The sequence below is a fragment of the Thalassophryne amazonica genome, chromosome 22 (genome assembly GCF_902500255.1).
Source record: "Thalassophryne amazonica chromosome 22, fThaAma1.1, whole genome shotgun sequence".
Lineage (NCBI taxonomy): Eukaryota > Metazoa > Chordata > Actinopteri > Batrachoidiformes > Batrachoididae > Thalassophryne > Thalassophryne amazonica.
The window spans coordinates 23,219,194-23,240,414 of record NC_047124.1 but is presented as its reverse complement, the minus strand read 5'-3'; the positions used below and the strand labels follow the sequence as shown (position 1 = coordinate 23,240,414).

The 21,221-nt window shown below is 38.9% G+C and overlaps 1 protein-coding gene across 1 annotated transcript in view; it reads right to left on the bottom strand.

Moving 5' to 3' along the window:
* Window positions 1-18,639, bottom strand: part of pdzrn4 (PDZ domain containing ring finger 4) — a 75,314-nt gene extending 56,675 nt beyond the window's left edge. The window contains 1 exon segment of the mRNA XM_034163944.1: window positions 18,278-18,639. Coding sequence (XP_034019835.1) covers window positions 18,278-18,346 — 69 coding nt within the window. The 5' untranslated portion in view covers window positions 18,347-18,639.
* Window positions 18,640-21,221: the final 2,582 nt, after the last annotated feature.

Here is a 21,221-nt window from a genome sequence, read left to right as displayed (position 1 = left end):
GGGTTCCCATGATGCACTGAGTGTTTCTTTCTCTTTTTGCTCTGTATGCACCACTCTGCATTTAATCATTAGTGATTGATCTCTGCTCCCCTCCACAGCATGTATTTTTCCTGGTTCTCTCCCTCAGCCCCAACCAGTCCCAGCAGAAGACTGCCCCTCCCTGAGCCTGGTTCTGCTGGAGGTTTCTTCCTGTTAAAAGGGAGTTTTTCCTTCCCACTGTTGCCAAGTGCTTGCTCACAGGGGGTCGTTTTGACCGTTGGGGTTTTTACGTAATTATTGTATGGCCTTGCCTTACAATATAAAGCGCCTTGGGGCAACTGTTTGTTGTGATTTGGCGCTTTATAAATAAAATTGATTTGATTTGATACCGTGTGTCTGGTGTGGAATCATTGGTGCTTTATATTTTTCTACTTAGAATATATATTTAAAAAAAAAACTTAGATCCAGTTCTATACTATATATGCTATATACAGTGAGGAAGGGCAACCTACATATTGTATAATTCACAAGGCACTGGAATTGCTAAAGTTACAATGTGTAGGATTTAGTGTCACTTAGTGGTGAAGTTGCGGATTACATTATGCTATTGCCAGTCACGATTTTATTGCGCTTCTTTGTTGAAGGGTATTCATGCTCCCCTGACTGTTTTTTTTTTGTGATAAACAGTATGTATGGTCCTCCATTTTGCAAAGAAGAGGGTTAGCACACTTGTTAGCCTGCGCGAGCAACCATCAGGCTGTGAAATGAGAAGCAACCACTGATTCCACTTCGTTTTTCTTTTTTTAGTCCTCCAACCACAATGCAAAGTGCTAAAGATAGTATAACTACAATATGTTCCTTTTGGGCTACTATAGCAACTTGGCAGTGCAACATGGTAGCCTCCTTGTGGGGAGGGCACTCTCACGTAGATATGAACAGTGATGCCGGTAACGCCTTACTCTAATCTGACCACTTTTTTTTAGTAACGAGTAATCTAACGCGTTAATCTTTCCAAATCAGTAATCAGATTAAAGTTACTTCTCCATGTCACTGTGCGTTACTATTATTTTTCATTGTGGGTCGACAGCAGCATTAAACTTGGTCCGTGGGCAGGAGGTCGGGGTTCGACTGAACTGACCACTTTAAGCGACCTGTGAGCTTTTCATCCACGGTTTTTTGCAGCAGCTACGACTCGTCCTCACCTCTTAAAGCGCGGTGATCAGCACACCTGCACTGAGCTTTACAAAGACATTTTTATACTTCTTTTCCTCCTTTATTTAGAATTCTGAGCTGAGCCGCTCCGTATCTGGTCGTTAAAAACAGCTGATCCTACGCGACGTGTCAAAAACTAACACTATTATCCACTCAAATGCTCTTAAACTCTCTTTCTGAAGACCACATGATGTAAAAACACAATAAAAGTTTCTTACCTGTAAATCTGGTCACGTTTTATAAATAAATGTTATCCATTCTTTGTGCTCAAACGCCAAAGCAGGGGCGAATCCACATGGAATGGGGATGTGGGGCAAGGATGTGCTCCCCACAACACCCCTAGATTAAAGGTCCAATATTGAAGCTGTTTTTTACTACAACTACTAATATTGCTTAAAATAATAAAATGTTTAGAGAGAATTTAAATGTTAGAAAAATGTTAGAATTTAATAGTTACATTTATAAACAATGTAGGTTCGAAATTGCAAGTTTTACTGTTACAGTGCTGTCAACAGTTAAATATGAGGTCAAGAAAGAGGTCTTTATTTTACTTTTTATAAAACAAGTATGTATTTTCATTGAAGTCAAGAAAGGGTGACTATAAAGTGAGTTTTGACAAAACAGGTATCATTGTCATGTTGAGGTGGCAGAGGGTTGTTGTCGGCAGCTGGGGAAAGTAACTAAGAAAGTAACTAGTAATCTAACTTAGTTACTTTTACAATTGAGTAATCAGTAAAGTAACTAAGTTACTTTTTCAAGGAGTAATCAGTAATTGGATTACTTTTTCAAAGTAACTGTGGCAACCCTGGATATGAAGCCCTCATTCTAAGCGTATGAAACCACATTGATACATTGTTGCAGGTAATTACTACTAACGCAATGAATGCTATATTCCATTCATGCTAATAGACGCCCCTAAAGCCTTGGTTACATTAGCTACAACTGGCAACAAGCGACAGAGGCAAAGCAATGACTTGCCATTCATTTTCAATCAGAGTGGGCATTTTGCAACGGCAAGAGACAACGGCCGCTCTGCCGCCAGCTAGGTGGGGCCAGAATGGACCTAAAAACTATTTTATGCACATCCTGAGTGAGGCGGCATGGTGACTGCCAATCAGAGTGACTAGGCAGCATAATATCAGCTGGTTGTTCTCTCAAACAAAATAATCCAAGATGGCGGAAAATGCTGAGAAACAGCTAACATACTTCGTTTTGTAAACGTTAGCAAGAAATAAACACTTCTAAAATTAAAATAAACATTGTTTTTGTAACCAGATGACGCATCCGAAGTTACTTACAAGACGTTATGTAGATGTTAGCGTGGACACCTCGAGAACACCCGTCAAGCGACAAAAACTGCGTCTCGCCATCGTTTGTAGCTAATGTGACCGTACTACACACTGTAGCTTTAAATCAAACGCGTTAATTCTCCGTTCACATTCTCTGCCATCAAGGCCAGGGAAATGTCGTTGAAGACATTCTTAAAGAGCTCTGGAACGTCAAAAAAAAAAAAAAAAAATCTGTGGATGCTACAAAGACACAAAAGGGGGGCGGGTGGTGGGGGGGATTGTCAAGTAAATTTACATTCACTGGCAAAAGGTCAAACTCAGTGACGTGAAGAGACAAAATTGTTATGGAAGAAATTGCAAGAAAAATGAAAAGGTCACTCCATTCACTATGAGAGCGGGAGGGAGAATTTTTGAAGCATATTTTAGTCTTATGTTTGTCACCACAGCAAAATTTTACTCGTAGATCAACCATGAAGTCATGGCTGAGATCTGAGGCGACCATATGGAGGTGACGGCTGTGTGGGTCTGAAAACGGCTTCCTGTGGCACGCGGTGGACACTGTAGGTGGTGTCTGTCTGGGCTGTCTTAACAGGCTGGACATGTGGCAAAGCATCTGTCTCTGGAGGACAGAGCACACCGCTCAGACCTGTTTCACATCCGCATACTCGAGAAAAACAAAACTGGTGGCGGATGAATCGCACTTAAATGTCACTGAGTTTTGCAAGCTTCTCTTCAGAAATAATCCTTCTAATTTGCATATCCAGATGGTTTAAGAATGTACAGCAGGTAAAATAAGCATTGAACACATCACCATTTTTCTCAGTTAATATATTTGTGAAGGTGCTACTGACATGAAAATTTCACCAGGTAACAACACGAGTGATCCACACATACAAAGAAACCAAAACAAATAAGTACAGAAATTAAGTTATGTGTAATGAAATGGAATGACGCAGGGAAAAAGTATTGAACAAGCTTACTGAAATGTATTTACTGCTTCTTACAAAAGCCTTTGTTGGGAATGACAGCATCAACATGCCTCCTGTGTGGAGAAACTAGTCGCACGCACTGCTCAGGTGTGATTTTTGGCCCATTCTTTCACACAGTACAAATAGACTCTTTATTATCATTGTAACAAGTACAGTGAAATGTAAGGTGCAAGCTTTTCAGTGCAAATATAAACCCAAGTAAACAGCGCACAGACTTGAAAGGTCTGGGCAAGAAAAGAAAAATAATCATGAAATTTAACCAAATGAAAGGTATGTCCAGAGCGCAAACTTAAAACAAAAAAATTGTAAGAAAAGTATGTACAAAATTGTGGATATTTCATTGCACATAAACAAATTTTTTTCAATCTGTTTGTACTTGCTTTAATGGCCCTGTATGTCTAGCTCAGACAGAGAGTGGCCAGGGTGGGATGAGTCCTTTAGGATGGTGTTGGCTCTCCTGAGACAGTAAGAGCCATGAAGGCCCCCCAGTGTGGGCAGAGGGCAATGTTTTGTATCTCCTGAAGTCTATGATTTGCTCCTTGGTTTTGGATGTGTTCAGGAGCAGGTTATTTTCTCTACACCACACTGTGAGCTGTTGTATCTCATCCCGGTAGGCGGACTCATCTCCTCCAGTGATACAGCCTACCACTGTGGTGTCATCTGCATACTTAATGAAGGTGTTGCTGGTGTAGATAAGGGTGCATTCAGAGGTGTAGAGAGTGAAAAGCAGTGGGCTCAGCACGCAGCCTTGAGGGGAACCAGTGCTGAGTGTGAGAGCTGTGGATATGTCAGGGCCATTCCTGACTCTCTGTGAGGGATCTGACAGAAAGAAAGTCCTTAATCCAAAGACGTGGAGTGAGGAAGACCGAGGTTCAGCAGTTTCCTCATGACAAGGGGCAGGACTGTTTCTAACTAGTCATTGATTTCAGCTGTTGTCTTGGCTTTCAATGCCTTTTTGCACCTCCCTTTCTTCAGGTGTTCAATATATTTTTTTCCCTGTGTCACATTATTAAACATATAATTTGTGGACATCTGTGGTTTGATTTCTTTGTATGTGTGGATTACGTGGGTTGTCACCGACATCTGTTGAAATGTTCATACCAATAGCACTTTTAGAAATATATTTACTAAGAAAAATGGTGATGTATTCAATACTTATTTTACCCGCTGTATATATAGGCTTGTTAATGTTTAAGACAGAACAACTGGAATAATGTGACATCAGATGAAATCACTATTCCATTTGAAGGATCCTGTCATCTAGTTGAACCAGTCCACTTTGAAACGGTCAATCAGAAAAAGTTGGGACAGTATGGAAAATGCAAATAAAAATTAAACAGCGATTCTTACATTGACTTTTATTTCAATGCTGAAAATAAGAGCCTAAGATAGTTCATGTTTTGTTTGCTCAACTTCATTGAATTTGATAATATACAGTAGTGTTCAGAATAATAGTAGTGCTATGTGACTAAAAAGATTAATCCAGGTTTTTGAGTATATTTCTTGTTACATGGGAAACAAGGTACCAGTAGATTCAGTAGATTCTCACAAATCCAACAAGACCAAGCATTCATGATATGCACACTCTTAAGACTATGAAATTGGGCTATTAGTAAAAAAAAAAAAAAAAAAAAAAAAAGTAGAAAAGGGGGTGTTCACAATAATAGTAGCATCTGCTGTTGATGCTACAAACTCAAAACTATTATGTTCAACTGCTTTTTAGCAATCCTGTGAATCACTAAACTAGTATTTAGTTGTATAACCACAGTTTTTCATGATTTCTTCACATCTGCAAGGCATTAATTTTGTTGGTTTGGAACCAGGATTTTGCTCGTTTACTAGTGTGCTTGGGGTCATTGTCTTGTTGAAACACCCATTTCAAGGGCATGTCCTCTTCAGCATAAGGCAACATGACCTCTTCAAGTAGTTTGACATATCCAAACTGATCCATGATACCTGGTATGCGATATATAGGCCCAACACCATAGTAGGAGAAACATGCCCATATCATGATGGTTGCACCACCATGCTTCACTGTCTTCACTGTGAACTGTGGCTTGAATTCAGAGTTTGGCGGTCGTCTCACAAACTGTTTGCGGCCCTTGGACCCAAAAAGAACAATTTTACTCTCATCAGTCCACAAAATATTCCTCCATTTGTCTTTAGGCCAGTTGATGTTTTCTTTGGCAAATTGTAACCTCTTCTGCACATGTCTTTTATTTAACAGAGGGACTTTGCGGGGGATTCTTACAAATAAATTAGCTTCACACAGGCGTCTTCTAACTGTCACAGCACTTACAGGTAACTCCAGACTGTCTTTGATCATCCTGGAGTTGATCAATGGGTGAGCCTTTCTGGTTATTCTTCTATCTATTTTGATGGTTGTTTTCCATTTTCTTCCACGCATCTCTGTTTTTTTTGTCCATTTGAAAGCATTGGAGATCATTGTAGATGAACAGCCTATAATTTTTTGCACTTTTTAATCAAACTACGCTGTTCTTCTGAGCAATGTCTGGAATGTCCCATTTTCCTCAGGGGACACCAGATTCACACCTGTTTGTTCCACAAAATTGATGAACTCACTGATTGAATGCCACACTACTATTATTATGAACACCCCCTTTTGTACTTTTTTTTTTTTTTTTTTTTCACTAATAGCCCAATTTCATAGCCTTAAGAGTGTGCATATCATGAATGCTTGGTCTTGGATTTGTGAGAATCTACTGGTACCTTGTTTCCCATGTAACAATAAGACATATACTCAAAACCTGGATTAATCTTTTTAGTCACATAGCACTACTATTATTCTGAACACTACTGTAGATATATTCCTGCGTTTATGGCTTGCAGCACATTCCAAATAAAAGTTGGGATGCTGAAGCATTTATCACTTTGTAATGTTGCCATTCTTTCTCACAACACTTCAAAAATATTTTGGCACTGAAGATATTAAGTGATTCCACGTTTTGGGTGTTTTGTTTTTTTTTTGTCCTATTCTTCTTGCAAACATGTCTTCATTGTTGTATTTTTTTGTTTCGAAATTCTCCACACATTTTCTACTGAGCGCAGTTCAGGAATGCAGACAGACCAATCCAGTGTTCGTACCCTCTACTCACACAGCTCTGCCTTTGCAATGTGTGCAGAATGTGGTTTTGCATTGTCTTTTTTTGAAAATGCCTCGACATCCCTGAACGAATGATCCTTTTTGTGCGTGGTCCAGCATATGGTGTCTATTTCTTCCAAAAAAGATGTGGAATACTTATTTGTCTCACCATAATACCACTTTCCACTGTGTGATGGTCCAACCCAGATACTGCTGAGCCTAGAGATGTTAACGCTGCATTTGGACAAAGCTTCTTTTTTTTCTTTTCTTTTTTTTTTAAACTCGGAAACCTTTTAAATGGCGTTTGTCAATAAAACTCTGTATTGTAGTACTTGACAAAGGTTTCCCAAAGTACTCTCTTGTCCAACTGGTCATATCAGCTATTGATGAATGACTGTTCTGATGACCTGTTTGATATAACATCTATATTTATTTTAACCTCATTGCTAGCATAAATTTGCCCTCAGTCAAACTTTTTTGAAGGTGTTGCAGACTTGAAATGCAGGAATTGATATATATTAACAAATGAATTAAAAATAACCACAAAAAACACTGAATATCTTATGTTCATAATATGCGGAATGAAATAGAATTCAAAATAAATGTAAGAGTCAGTGCAGGGGTGGAATTGCATTTTCTGTACCGTCTCAAGGTTTTCTGATTTGGTGTTTGAGTCCAGACTGGAGCATGGCGCTATGAGAAACAACACAGTACGGCTGTTTTTGTAAAAACCTCAGGGATAAAACACATCCACAGGCAAAATACACAGAATGGTAATTGTTCGTGCCAGGATGGAGCCCCGTGGTGACTGAGGAGCTTCACAGAGAAGCATGCACACTCACACAAAATCACAAATGTAGTGTTGAATGTAAATGGTCTGACAAGAGTCATAAATCTCTCAGTGGTCGCTGGGCAGCTGGGGGTCCGACAGCCGGCCTTCCTGTCAGAATGGTGCAGCTGCACGAACACAGATAGCCACTGTGGTGTCGGACACCGGAGGCTGAAAATTGAAATCCGTCGTTTCAGTTCTAGTGTAGCCACAAGCACAGACGACTGCTTCCAAAAGATCACAATAGTTGCTTTCAGACAATTTTAACATGTCAGGTTAAAGCATAGGCGTAGGAGGTGGGGGGGGCAAGTTGCCCCCCCCCCCAGCAAAATGCTCAAATTCGGGCAGATGGGCTGGGAAATTTGGGCATGGGCCATGTAGACTCTGAATACAGAATAGAATGACCTAAAATGTCAGACTTATTTTTGCAATTAATGTAAACAATGAAATCGTTATTTGGTCACTAATATACGAAAATATGGGTATATTCGTAAATCTGGGTATATAAATATATGGTAATTTAAAGAGTCATGGGGGTTTCTGAAATTCGGCCAAATTTGGTGTCACCCCCCAAATAGACCCCACCTCCTACGCCTATGGGTTGAAGCCCATTTTACATTGTGAGAACACATTAGCTATTTTCAAATATTCAACATAAATAAGCACACTCAACACCAATTAAAAGCTTGAATGCCAACTAATCTGGTAATCTCCATCAGGTCAAGGCCAATTCTTCTGCAGAAGTGCACAAAAACATTTCAGTGTAGCTACAAACTGCATTATAAGTGCATAGAAGCTCTGAGGCAAGTAGTACGGTAATCCCAACACATCCATATGTTATTTTCTATAAACTTAGAACAAGCTTGCAAAATGGCATGCCCCAGTCTGCCATATTAGTTGCTTTAAAAAATACTGTCAAATTGTAACCACCACCTTTTCTGACAGTGTACAAGTGTAAATTAAAATGTACAGGTAGAACAACAACAATAAAACTACACACCTACCAGCAAACGGCACCATTTGGATGCCCTGAGCCTGGTTCTGCTGGAGGTTTCTTCCTGTTAAAAGGGAGTTTTTCCTTCCCACTGTAGCCAAGTGCTTGCTCACAGGGGGTCGTTTTGACCGTTGGGGTTTTACATAATTATTGTATGGCCTTGCCTTACAATATAAAGCGCCTTGGGGCAACTGTTTGTTGTGATTTGGCGCTATATAAAAAAAATTGATTGATTGATTGATTGATTTTCACGAGGTTCCACCAAGTTCCTGGATGGAGTTGTTTGACCATTTAACAGTCCATTTTTAATCTCATTAGCATACTAAAATTAAAGGAATAAGGAATAGGGAATAAAAATGGGCTCAGTGCATTAGCAATATCTTATGGGAGTTTTGGAAAGTAGAGGCAATATAGTATTAGATTGCTCAGAGAATTTAAGAAATTAAGGATGAAAATTGATTTTTTTTTTTGTTTTAATGAAGAAATGTAAATCTTCTTGTCGGGATCCTGAAATTCATGGAGAGCCACACCCGAGAGTTGGTTATGTCTTCTGGCACTTGTTTCAGATTCTACCAGGCATACAGTTAATGGGTAATGCTGACATATTTCAATCTGGGCTTTATTTTTAGATATTTTGGAGTTCATCCATTTCATTATGGATAAAAAGAATTTAATCAATGCAGTATGAATTTAGAGTGCAGACATCATCACATGCTAACTGGCCACGTAGTGGAATGGGGCAACCAAAGAACCAGTCAATCTATAAAATGCTTATTGTTGGCACTGAACTGGGGAAAATGCCATTGTAAGTGTCTGGTAGCATGGAGAGGATCCCTACCTCAATAAATTAAAGTAACTTAAGACAATTAATTGTACAGTTAGCCTGCCTTAGAGAAATGGGACCTTCTTTGGCTAATGACTCAATGGAGCGTAACATCGCAGAATGGACGGGAGGCTAACGCCTCAATTCCGCCTATCATTTGTGTAATATTCATAATATACACAATACACCCTCTAGTGCCCAATGTACATTTATTTACGGAGACCAACAACAGCCATGAAAAGGCTTGTTTAGTCTGTTTTTCCATCATCCAGCTGTCTGGAATATGTGCATGGAACACTATAGAGTCAAAAACAAGAGACAACTACAGACAGTCGCACAGCTCTGCTGCCTTACGCACTTTATCCATTATCTGCTCCATCTACTGATATAGATGCAAATCATACGAAGCTCACTCTCTGGTAGACGGAGGCACAAACTGGAAATGGCACAAAAAATCTGCCAAGTGGGGAAAAGCCACAAACGGGACAACACTGTCGTAAAAAGCCACAAACCAATAGTAGACGAAGCCGCAAATCGGAAATGGCACGAAATGATTCAGTCCGCCGATATCAATAGCCGTTTTTGCTTAACGATTCCTTTATCGGTCCTTCAGAGCGGCTGTTGTTTTTGAGGGTGTTTGTTGGGAAAATGGTCATTTCTCTACGTTGATTTCACACCCTGCGGCGGCTCTGTAATCAACTGCTTCTGGAATGGCTCCGCTTTGAAGCTTGAACCAACGAAGCAGTGCTCCGACCCGCTGCTTTCTTGGTTCTCTGCTTTGATGCTTTTCAGAAGCTGCAAGTTCCTTTCTTGACCCCTCTCAAAGCCATTTAAAGATGTCAATCATGAGTCACTTTTGTGCTGATTAAAGTCACTAAATGGGACTCTTGTTTTGTTGCAGGCAAGAAATGAGAATCGTCCTTCATTCCGTTTGCACAGCTCCAAACGCTGCGCCGCTCTCTGCCGAGTGAAGTTAATCTGGTCTGAATTAATAACTTCAAAGTGAATCGCTGTTTTAAATAAAATGACACCTCTTTCCAAACATTGTAATACAAACAATAAACTACAACAGACTAAAATGTTTTTTCCTCCCAAAATGAGACATCCTGCATTCTTTATGAATTACATTGATGCTGACGTGCAGCCGGCTGAGCTCAACTCAGATGTATGGAGTGACGTTCATGCCATTAATGTCTGAAAGGTAATGTTTTTGACAAAAACTACAGACTTTATTTCTATTTATGTCCAGAGATCAAGGATCCAGTGACCAATTTCATATTTATTTACTTTAAGACTCAATAAAATGTTGTTGACATAAAAAAACCTGTAAAGCCTACTTTTAGTACACAGAAAATTCACAGAAGGTATCGATAAGGGGATTGATAAGCGGAATCGATATGGCATCGATATTGATAAAACTTTATCAATACCCATTGCTAGACCTAAATGAGACAGTGAGATGCTGAAGAGCTTTGCTCATTCATGCCTGTGACATGCATATTATGTCATAGATATGAGTTATACTTGCTAAATTACTTTATTTTCACTTATTCATCTACATTATTTGACTATCAACAGTCAAGAAATTGAATTGAAGGAGCTTACCAAAGCTAGCTTCCTGACACATAGCACATATGGTCTCCCTGAATTTCATTCGCCCTATTGACGTATCCCATAATCCCTTGCGTGCCAGAGAGTCGCTGCAGTCAACACCATATAGAGAATCAACATGACAGTTGTAAATTAATATTATACTACAAAAATGTAATTTTTTTTATGCTTTTCGTCACGTTAATAAGAGACTGCTGCATGATACCCTGAAAACCTGCTAAAACAAGTATAACGAATAATCTGTTACGTTTAATCTGCGTGGAATTTAATAAACGCAAACCGAATTTCAGACACATATATTAGTCTGGAACAAAGAGGACAAACAGTGTTGTAAAGAAAAATAATCAAGACGTTAAAGAGCAAACTTCACTTTCCCCCAGAACGACATGATCAGGAAGCGATTGTAGCTCAAAGCAGCTCCCATTGAAAATAACGGAGAGATAGTCTGTGATTCTCGCATGTTTACATAAAACACACGCCATAACAACGTCTATAAACCCAGAGAATATATTCACGAGAGTTTTAGGCAAAATATAAAATAGTTTTATGTTGCGATTTTTAATGGTGTTGTCTGTGTGCAGCGGTTAAAGTGCAGCGTGATCAGAGCATCTCAATGCAGTTCTCAATGTTACTGAGATCTTGCAGCGCGGCGACCTCTCCGAGGTTTTGTGGGATTTGAAACGTCAATAGAGCGAATGGCAAAAGTTGCATTTTGTCCAACATACTCAAGTTAAATTCCAAAACAAGATCGAGGCTTTGATAGAAATGAGGGATACGTACATGAAAGTAAGTGGCTAACTCTATAATTGATCATTTTCAAAGGTTTTATTGGTACGTTCAGTTGTAATTTACTTTTTTAACTGTGGTAAAAAGGTTAAGCTCCCTTTCCAGGCTTCTTCTATGGTTTTCTGTATGTTAATGTACACCACTCCCACCTAGTGGACATGTGCAGCTATGGAAAAAAAAAGCACAGATGAATGCCTCTGTGCACGGCCTATTATGTGTGCAGATGGAGATGCTTGTAAAACTGTTAAATGAAACCTTAAAGGTGAGAAGTTAACTGTTAATAAACAAGGGAATCGAGTGCACACAAGAGTGATAAAGTGCTTAAAGTGCAGGGACAAAGGAGGATGACTGTAGTTTTACGGCACCAGCCAGCTGCCTTTGTGCACCTGTTCTGGTACTGTACCCAGTACAGACAGAGTGCCGAGTCCAGTGCATCATTTTCAAAAAGGAGCAGATGGTGTCCTATTATGCAGCATCACTGGAAATACATCGGTGCGCGTGCCAAAGAGACGAGGAGAGAAGGAAGAATGTGGAATGAGAGACAGGGGGATTGTCGAAAAGTCTCTCCGGATTTGCAGAATTCCATCAGCCTGGAGTTTTGGGGCAAAGTCACACTAACACACTTACTGCCTACTGCGCTGCAGATCTCTGTCTGATCTTTGTTTCTTCTTCCCTTTTTGTCTTTTGCAGCACTAATGAGAAGTGTAGGTGTTTGCTGAGTGTCAGACACAGCGCAGTGTTTTGCGGTAAGTGGGTGTGATCTCTCTCTCTTTCTCTCTCTAACTCTTACACGCACACATGCAGATGATGTTGCTGGATGTCTGCCACACTACCTGGACACCGACACCATGAAATAGAAGGAAACCATAAGGGCAAAAAAAAAAAGTTCTTCCATGGTAACATCATGGCAGCATCCTCTTCTTTGTGTTTTGGTTAATAGAGCCCATTCACAGAAAGAGCAGAGAAGAAGCGGTGAACTCCCAGGGGTTCCGTTAATTGACATGGCTAATTTTGTTGCACTCCACCCAGCAGACACCGCAGACGTTCACTATCTCATTAAAGTGTGGGAGCATTTAGTCTGAGAGCCTGCAGCACTGTGAACAATGCTCATAAAGGCAGTGCCGACGCGGACGCTAAGTGCCAATATTTTCATTATGTTTGTTCGTACAGTAACCACGGGATTGCTGTCGCCAGCATCAGCTGCCTACTTCTCAGTATTGTCAGTAAAAATTTTGAACAGCCCTAACAAAATCTTGTAGCAATTTTTATTCATGTTTTCATCACAGAAAACAGCCCTTTTTCATTCCATTTGTTTAAAATAATAATAATAAAATATGGCACAATACCATGTTTTCATGCCCGATACTATGCTGATACTACAGCTTTCAGTATCTACCGATACTAATCTCATCTCATCTGTAATTGCTTATCCGAGATCGGGTCACATGAACTGATACCTTTTCTCCTGTCTTAAAACAATTCATCTCTTAATAAATACATATGTCTAGATCTATACCTTGCTAACCTAGCTATCGAACAAATTATCAACTCAAACTGTTGAAACAAACATTCTGTTCCCCTAAAGGAAAAGATACTATGCCAACAGCATGATAAATGTGCAATAGATGATTTCAATTAGGGATAGAGTGATAACTGTCTGGTTCGATAATCTGCATTGGCCCAGTTCAGTTGAAATTAGGGCTAAACCGATAATCGGCTTGACCGATAATTGGCTAATTATCAGCCAGGCCAATTATCGGCATTGGCCGATTATCGGTCTAGCCCTAATTTCAATTGAACTGGGTTTGTTTTTTAAGTTTTCCCATCCTGTAATTTTGGCCAATATCAGAGCGATACTGATGGGAAATATCACATCTACACACCCCTAATAATAATATTAAACAACAGCAAAACACCACAAAATAGGACCTTGTAGCCCCCTCCCACCAGACACACACACACAAAATTATGTTTTAGTTGTAATGTGACACTGAACATTTTAATTCTGCTGGAGCATGTCAGACTAACGCCAGGAGCTACTGTTGGCTCCAGTGGCTATTGTATTATCAGTATGGCTAATGAAATACAAAACGTAGTTAATTATCCATTAAAACCGGTATCTTGGTTACAGCCTAATGTTCCTGAAAAACACTTATAAGCTGTGTACATATATTTATTCAGAAGTGAACAAAACAACTTCATTTTCTAGTCAGTTATATGCTGTCAAGTTAGCTGGTATGTGCAAGCCAGTGATTTTGCTAGGCTAATTCGCTCGCGAGCACACACATTCTCTACCCACGTAATAAGGCAATTTTTCCTGTCCTCTTCTGTTTGTTCTTCAGGGGTGTTTATTTATTTATTTATTTGTTTTAACTTTATATGGTGTGGGTCATGACTGGTACACAACATTGTATGTAAGCACATTTTTGTAATTCTGCGTTAACAAAATGCAAACAAGCTAAAAGTAGCTGGGTTTCCATCCCAACAAAACACTAAAGTAAAATTACAGCATTTCCAGTGAGCTTTGGAATGCTGGAAAAATTTAAGCTAAGAGACTAACCTTAGTTTGGGTGTATGTTTATGTTTTGGTTGGCTGAGCGGTGGTTTCCATAACAGTTTTACTTTAGTGTGGGTAATCAAAAATTATGGCTCTTTTTTCCCCAGTAATCAGGGATTAACTGGACCTGATGTCCTCAAGATTCCTATAGCTGCCAAAAATGCTAACACTGTTAGCATCATACAAGCTCAGCTAAGGTAATAACGTCAGAAGGAGTGAAACATGTTTTATTTAAAATTTTCATTTATATAAATAAATACATATTAAATATAGGTGTGTATGCCTTTTCTGTCCAAATATGTGTGTGTGTGTGTGTGTGTGTGTTAGTTACTAGTATTTGCAGTTTCTAATTTGCTTAAATTGTTCAAATATTTAATATTACAAGAATAATATTGTTCCTATTTTTCATTTTTCAATTGTGATTTTAAAAGTAGTGAAGTAGATTACTTGCTTTAATTTGTACTTAAGTACAGTAAAATGACAAACTCAAAAGTATACTCAGAAAAGTACAAGTGCTCCCCCCCCCCCCCCCCCAAAAAAAACTACTTAAAATTACAGTAACTTTTAGTAATTAGTTATTTCCACACCTGCCTCCAGGGAATACCCTAGTAAGTGATAATAATTGAACATATCACTACACTATGGTTCATGCACTTGAAATCATTGAAAGAGTTCCGCTTTGGTTCTTTCCTTGAGTATTGGACCAAACATGCACTAAACAAAGGTAATTGACCATTTTTGTTTACCTGGACAATAAGCTATAAGCTTTGGCAATCTGAAGATACCAACAATCCTGAAAGCTGAAATATTAACGCTGTAATTGTGACACAAACTGGAACTCCTTGCTCCATTGTCCTGTGCCCCTTGCATTTTGGGTAATAACACAACTAAACACAAAATACCACCTGCTTGGGTGAATTTGGAGGAAATCAACAGTTTGTGGCAATTTTACTAAGAATTTCTCCATTGAAATGCCAGCGTGACTCTGGCGTTACAAATCGATTAAGTCACACACTTGGAATATTTCGGTTACATGATGAAATGAATGAGAAATTCTCAGTAGAACTCCTTGTCATTATCCCATATCGGGTTTCAAGCACTGTCTGAAACTTTGTAAGACACTAAATGATGAATGAAGCTTCGCCGCTGCCGTGGAACCCACCTGTACTCTACCTACATACAACCCCTGGCAATAATTATGGAATCACCGGCCTCGGAGGATGTTCATTCAGTTGTTTAATTTTGTAGAAAAAAAGCAGATCACAGACATGACACAAAACTAAAGTCATTTCAAATGGCAACTTTCTGGCTTTAAGAAACACTATAAGAAATCAGGAAAAATAATTGTGGCAGTCAGTAACGGTTACTTTTTTAGACCAAGCAGAGGTAAAAAAATATGGAATCACTCAATTCTGAGGAATAAATTATGGAATCACCCTGTAAATTTTCATCCCCAAAACTAACACCTGCATCAAATCAGATCTGCTCGTTAGTAGCTGCATCTAAAAAGGAGTGATCACACCTTGGAGAGCTGTTGCACCAAGTGGACTGACATGAATCATGGCTCCAACACGAAAGATGTCAATTGAAACAAAGGAGAGGGTTATCAAACTCTTAAAAGAGGGTAAATCATCACGCAATGTTGCAAAAGATGTTGGTTGTTCACAGTCAGCTGTGTCTAAACTCTGGACCAAATACAAACAACATGGGAAGGTTGTTAAAGGCAAACATACTGGTAGACCAAGGAAGACATCAAAGCGTCAAGACAGAAAACTTAAAGCCATATGTCTCAAAAATCGAAAATGCACAACAAAACAAATGAGGAATGAATGGGAGGAAACTGGAGTCAACGTCTGTGACCAAACTGTAAGAAACCTCCTAAAGGAAATGGGATTTACATACAGAAAAGGTAAACGAAAGCCATCATTAACAGCTAAACAGAAAAAAACAAGGTTACAATGGGCTAAGGAAAAGCAATCGTGGACTGTGGATGACTGGATGAAAGTCATATTCAGTGATGAATCTCGAATCTGCATTGGGCAAGGTGATGACGCTGGAACTTTTGTTTGGTGCCTTTCCAATGAGATTTATAAAGATGACTGCCTGAAGAGAACATGTAAATTTCCACAGTCATTGATGATATGGGGCTGCATGTCAGGTAAAGGCACTGGGGAGATGGTTGTCATTACATCATCAATAAATGCACAAGTTTACATTGATATTTTGGACACTTTTCTTATCCCATCAATTGAAAGGATGTTTGGGGATGATGAAATCATTTTTCAAGATGATAATGCATCTTGCCATAGAGCAAAAACTGTGAAACCATTCCTTGCAAAAAGACACACAGGGTCAATGTCACGGCCTGCAAATAGTCCGGATCTTAATCCAATTGAAAATCTTTGGTGGAAGTTGAAGAAAATGGTCCATGACAAGGCTCCAACCTGCAAAGCTGATCTGGCAACAGCAGTCAGAGAAAGTTGGAGCCAGATTGATGAAGAGTACTGTTTGTCACTCATTAAGTCCATGCCTCAGAGACTGCAAGCTATTATAAAAGCCAGAGGTGGTGCAACAAAATACTAGTGATGTGTTGGAGCGTTCTTTTGTTTTTCATGATTCCATAATTTTTTCCTCAGAATTGAGTGATTCCATATTTTTTTCCCTCTGCTTGGTTTAAAAAAGTAACCGTTACTGACTGCCACAATTTTTTTTTCTGATTTCTTATAGTGTTTCTTAAAGCCAGAAAGTTGCCATTTGAAATGACTTTAGTTTTGTGTCATGTCTGTGATCTGCTTTTTTTCTACAAAATTAAACAACTGAATGAACATCCTCCGAGGCCGTTGATTCCATAATTTTTGCCAGGGGTTGTATAAAACACACTCTACAATGTATAATTAATAACAAACACGTCAAATACAGATTGAAACCTGCAAGAATGCATGAGCTGGATAACTTTTTTTTTTCTGGTGTGATAATGGTAATAGGTTCACACTTGCTGATGTTTCCTGTCTAATTAACACATTTCAGCTGAGTGCCAAACGGCTCATAATGACATTTTGACGTAAGCGCTGGGCTACAATGCCAGGTTTAAAATTAATTAAAATCTCATTGTTATCAGGTTAGAAAAAGGTTTCAACCCTCATCCATACACTTTGTGAAACTTACTAATCTGTACATCTGGGGTCCCCACTAGAACTTCTTGTGTTTTAATACTATTATGTTTTTTCTTTATGCCATTCTTGCAGATATTTGTAATATAAAGATAGGCTGACTTTGCAACCATTTTTAAAAATTTTTTTTGAGTATTGCTGAGGAACCACATTGAATTTTGGAAGACTTTTGAGATTTTGTGTGTGTTTTGTGTGTGTGTTTTTGAACATTAATTTTTAATATAAAAAAAATCAGTAAGTACCCCCACTCCCTTGTTGTTGCTCTGATGTAAGTAACCTGAATAAAAACTGCTCCGACAGTACAGTAGTTATGGAAAAATTGACACCAACCTCCAAATTTTGCTGTGGAATCCAACAAAATACCATTATGTCAAACTGGGGACCAAGTGGACCCCATTAAAAAAAAAAAAAAAAAACACATTATGGAGCCCATAGTGTTTAACCAAAATAAATCAAAATAAGTGTAATTCAAGATAACTGTATAGGTGACAATCCCATAAAATTTCAGCTGAATAAGTCTAACAGTTCAGAAAATATATCAATGAGTGCACCCCTGAGGTTTGCTTGGACCCCAGATGTACTTATTAGGATTTTTTTTTAAGTCTGGTTCACGGCTCTTGCTTTGAACTGTATTTCTCTCAGGCAGTCAGGGAAAAGAGATGAGATGAATTCCCCTGGAGCCGAGCGTAGGAATCGGAGCCGAACTTGTTCTCACATCTTGGAGAAATAAGGAAGTGCACTCGCTTTGATGGGGAGGAAAAAACACACTCTCACACTGGCAACTCATTTTTCTACATTTCTCTCATGCTCCCCCTCTCATGTTTTCTTCTTTCTTTCCACCTCAGCCTCTTCAAACCCTTACTGTTCCACCTTCTTTTGCTGATCTCCTTCTTTTTTTTTTTTTTTTGGCCCCCATCCTCCTCGCCGTCACTTACCTGTGCAATCTCGTACAGCAGTTTGTAGTGTTCCTCCTTTTTCTGCAAGGTGCACAAATTGCAGCCCATCCTAGTCGTCAGGGAAACCTCGCAGAGCGCCCGCCGGAGTGTGTTTGTGCGTGTGCGCGCCGTCCGCGCAGCCGGGATGCGTGTGAGAGGGCAAAACACAGTCCTCTTCTTCAGCTCCTTTGCACCTCTTTCTCATCCGTGCATCCTCAGTGGTTCCTTTGTGAGTGTTTTTGGGGAGTGTTTCTCTGGGAGCTGGTCTCTTTCACATGCATGCCTACGTCCAACTCCCCCATCCACTACCTCCTCTCTGTGTGAGCGCAATCCTCTTGCACCCACACTTTTGGCTGATGGAGACACACCTCCTCCTGTGGCAGGCTTCCTACACATGCCTGCTCCTACTCCAGTTTATGAATAGACAGCATCCTCATTGGCTGGTTCAAGACAGGGGCCGGATATGTGGGAGGGGACTTGTCTTATTTTGAGGACCTTCAATATCTGAGCACCAGTGTGTAGAAGTGCTCAGGCAAGGGAGATGGTGCCTTTCCGTGATTGTATATTTGCATTTTAAATTACCTATACCATCTAGCCAATCAACAGGAAGTCGGTAGGGTAGGTAGTCTCATAGACTGATGGCCATAGGGGAGGTGGATGTTGGAGTCACATCGTTTATAGGGCACCCATATGATGGGTGATGCTCTTATGAAACAAAGAACCCAATAAATCTTTAGCATTGAGTCCAGCTTTGGATTTTGGGTCGTTCTTGTAGCTTCTTGAAGATAAATAGATAACTAGATAAACAAATTATCCATTTCTTAGAAACTAATACACTGATCTAGATCGGCCGTGTTCTGATTTTTGGCCACCAAACCACTATAACTACCAAATTGTGGATCCTGGGGAAAGTCTTGCTTGGGACTTTGTAAGTCTTGGATGCTCTTGATAAGTCGTGATTTAACAAGCTATTGTTCTGACTATTTTCAACTGTTTAAAACGGCTGTGGAACTTTTACAAATCCTGTTGGTGTTGTCTTGTTTGTCTTGTTGCTATCTTAGCGGGAATCCTGAACATTCTTGGACATTTGTGGACAGATGGTCTTCATGCCTTCATGTCCATATAGCATTTTTTTTATTTTTTATTTATTGGTGCCAGCATAATTTTTCAATGATGCTTCTGGAGGTGGTGCATCCACCTCCAGATGAAACTCTGCACCCAGCAACTTTTTTTCAGAGTGGACCCCTTTCTTTTTTTGGATGCAGTGATGTCACTGTAGTGCCTTTCAGTCAACCAGAAGGAGATGATTAGTTTTGCTGATTTGTCTCTCAAAATGTATTATGATAGAATCAAAAAACTAACCCGTGGTAACAGATTGGACAGATGCTTGGTTCTTGCTGAGGGTGAATACTTTTTTATCACCATACATTATAAAATAGTCTTTAGCTGTTTATTGACAAAGAAACAAATTCCACATGGTTGATTCATTCGTGGGTTAAAAAAATGCTGTATGGACATGATGCCTTATTAGTAGAGGACCCACCCATTGAGTCCATGACCAATTTTCTAAGAGTAAGTTTTGAATGCAGATTCTTGGAGATTGGCCCAAAAAAAGAGATTTTAGCCGGGGTAAAAGTGTGGGCTAACTCCACCATGGGGTGATAAACAAAATAGCAGCCAAAATCAATATTATGGCATATTTTCTCTTCTATGTGACCTAGTACATTAATTTTGGTGTCTAAATCTATGTTTTTGGGGTCAAGGAACTCAAATGTCTCCAAAAAAATTACATATTTACTACAAAAGAGGATGCTATAGCAGGCATGGGGTCAAATACTTTGCATTGTATTTAAATACAAAAACAAATACTTTAGATTTTCGAATTCCAAATACAAATACTTTGTACTTTTTCAAATACAAATACAAATACTTTATTTTGAGTATTTCAAATACAAATACTTTCTATGAACTATAAACAAAAAATCAACACAAAAACTGATAAACCGGTGACAATTTATTGTGAAAATAGCATGACCAAATACTATTGATAAGTAAAGGATTGAATGTTTTATCACAAATTCACTATTATAATATCACAGGCAATAATCAAACTATCACATTATATATTCTGTTTCCATCAATATTGCATCCTTTTGTATCCACCATATTACAAAACAATAATAAAATGTCATATCTTCAAACTCCACCCCTACCCATTCTCCATATAATGTGGAGTTGCGTCAGGAACGGCATCTGGCGCGAAACATGCTAACTCAACAATTCAAACATCAACTGTCGTGACCCCGAGTGAAAAGAATGGAGAAGCCGAAGGGACTTGATATTGTTGTTAGGTTTCTCTACATTTTTGTGTTACCCCACCCCCCAATAAAAATTAGGGGGAAAGGCAATGTAGACTAGGCCCCCTGTTTGCAGTTGGCAGTGTTGCTAAAGTTACTTTGAAAAAGTATTCAAATTACTGATTACTCCTTGAAAAAGTAACTTAGTTACTTTACTGATTACTTAATTTTAAAAGTAACTAAGTTAGATTACTTGTTGCGTTATTCATTAATTTCAGCAGCTGCCACCATAGCTGCCACCTCAACATGAAAGTAACTCATTTTGCCAATACTCACTTTATTGTCACCCTTTCTTGACTTCAGTGAACATAAATACTTGTTTTATGGAAAATAAAATAAAGAAATCTTTCTTGACTTCATATTTAACTGTTGACAGCAGTGTAACGGTAAAACGTACAAATTCTAACCATCATTGTTTAGAAATGTAACTATTAAATTCTTTCTAACATGTTTCTAACATTTAAATTTTTTCTAAACGTTTGAGTTGTTGAAATTATTATTATTGTTCTAAGTAGTATTAGTAGTAGTAATAGTATGAAAATATGTCTTCAAAAGTGGACCTTTAATCTAGGGCTGTTTGTGGGGAG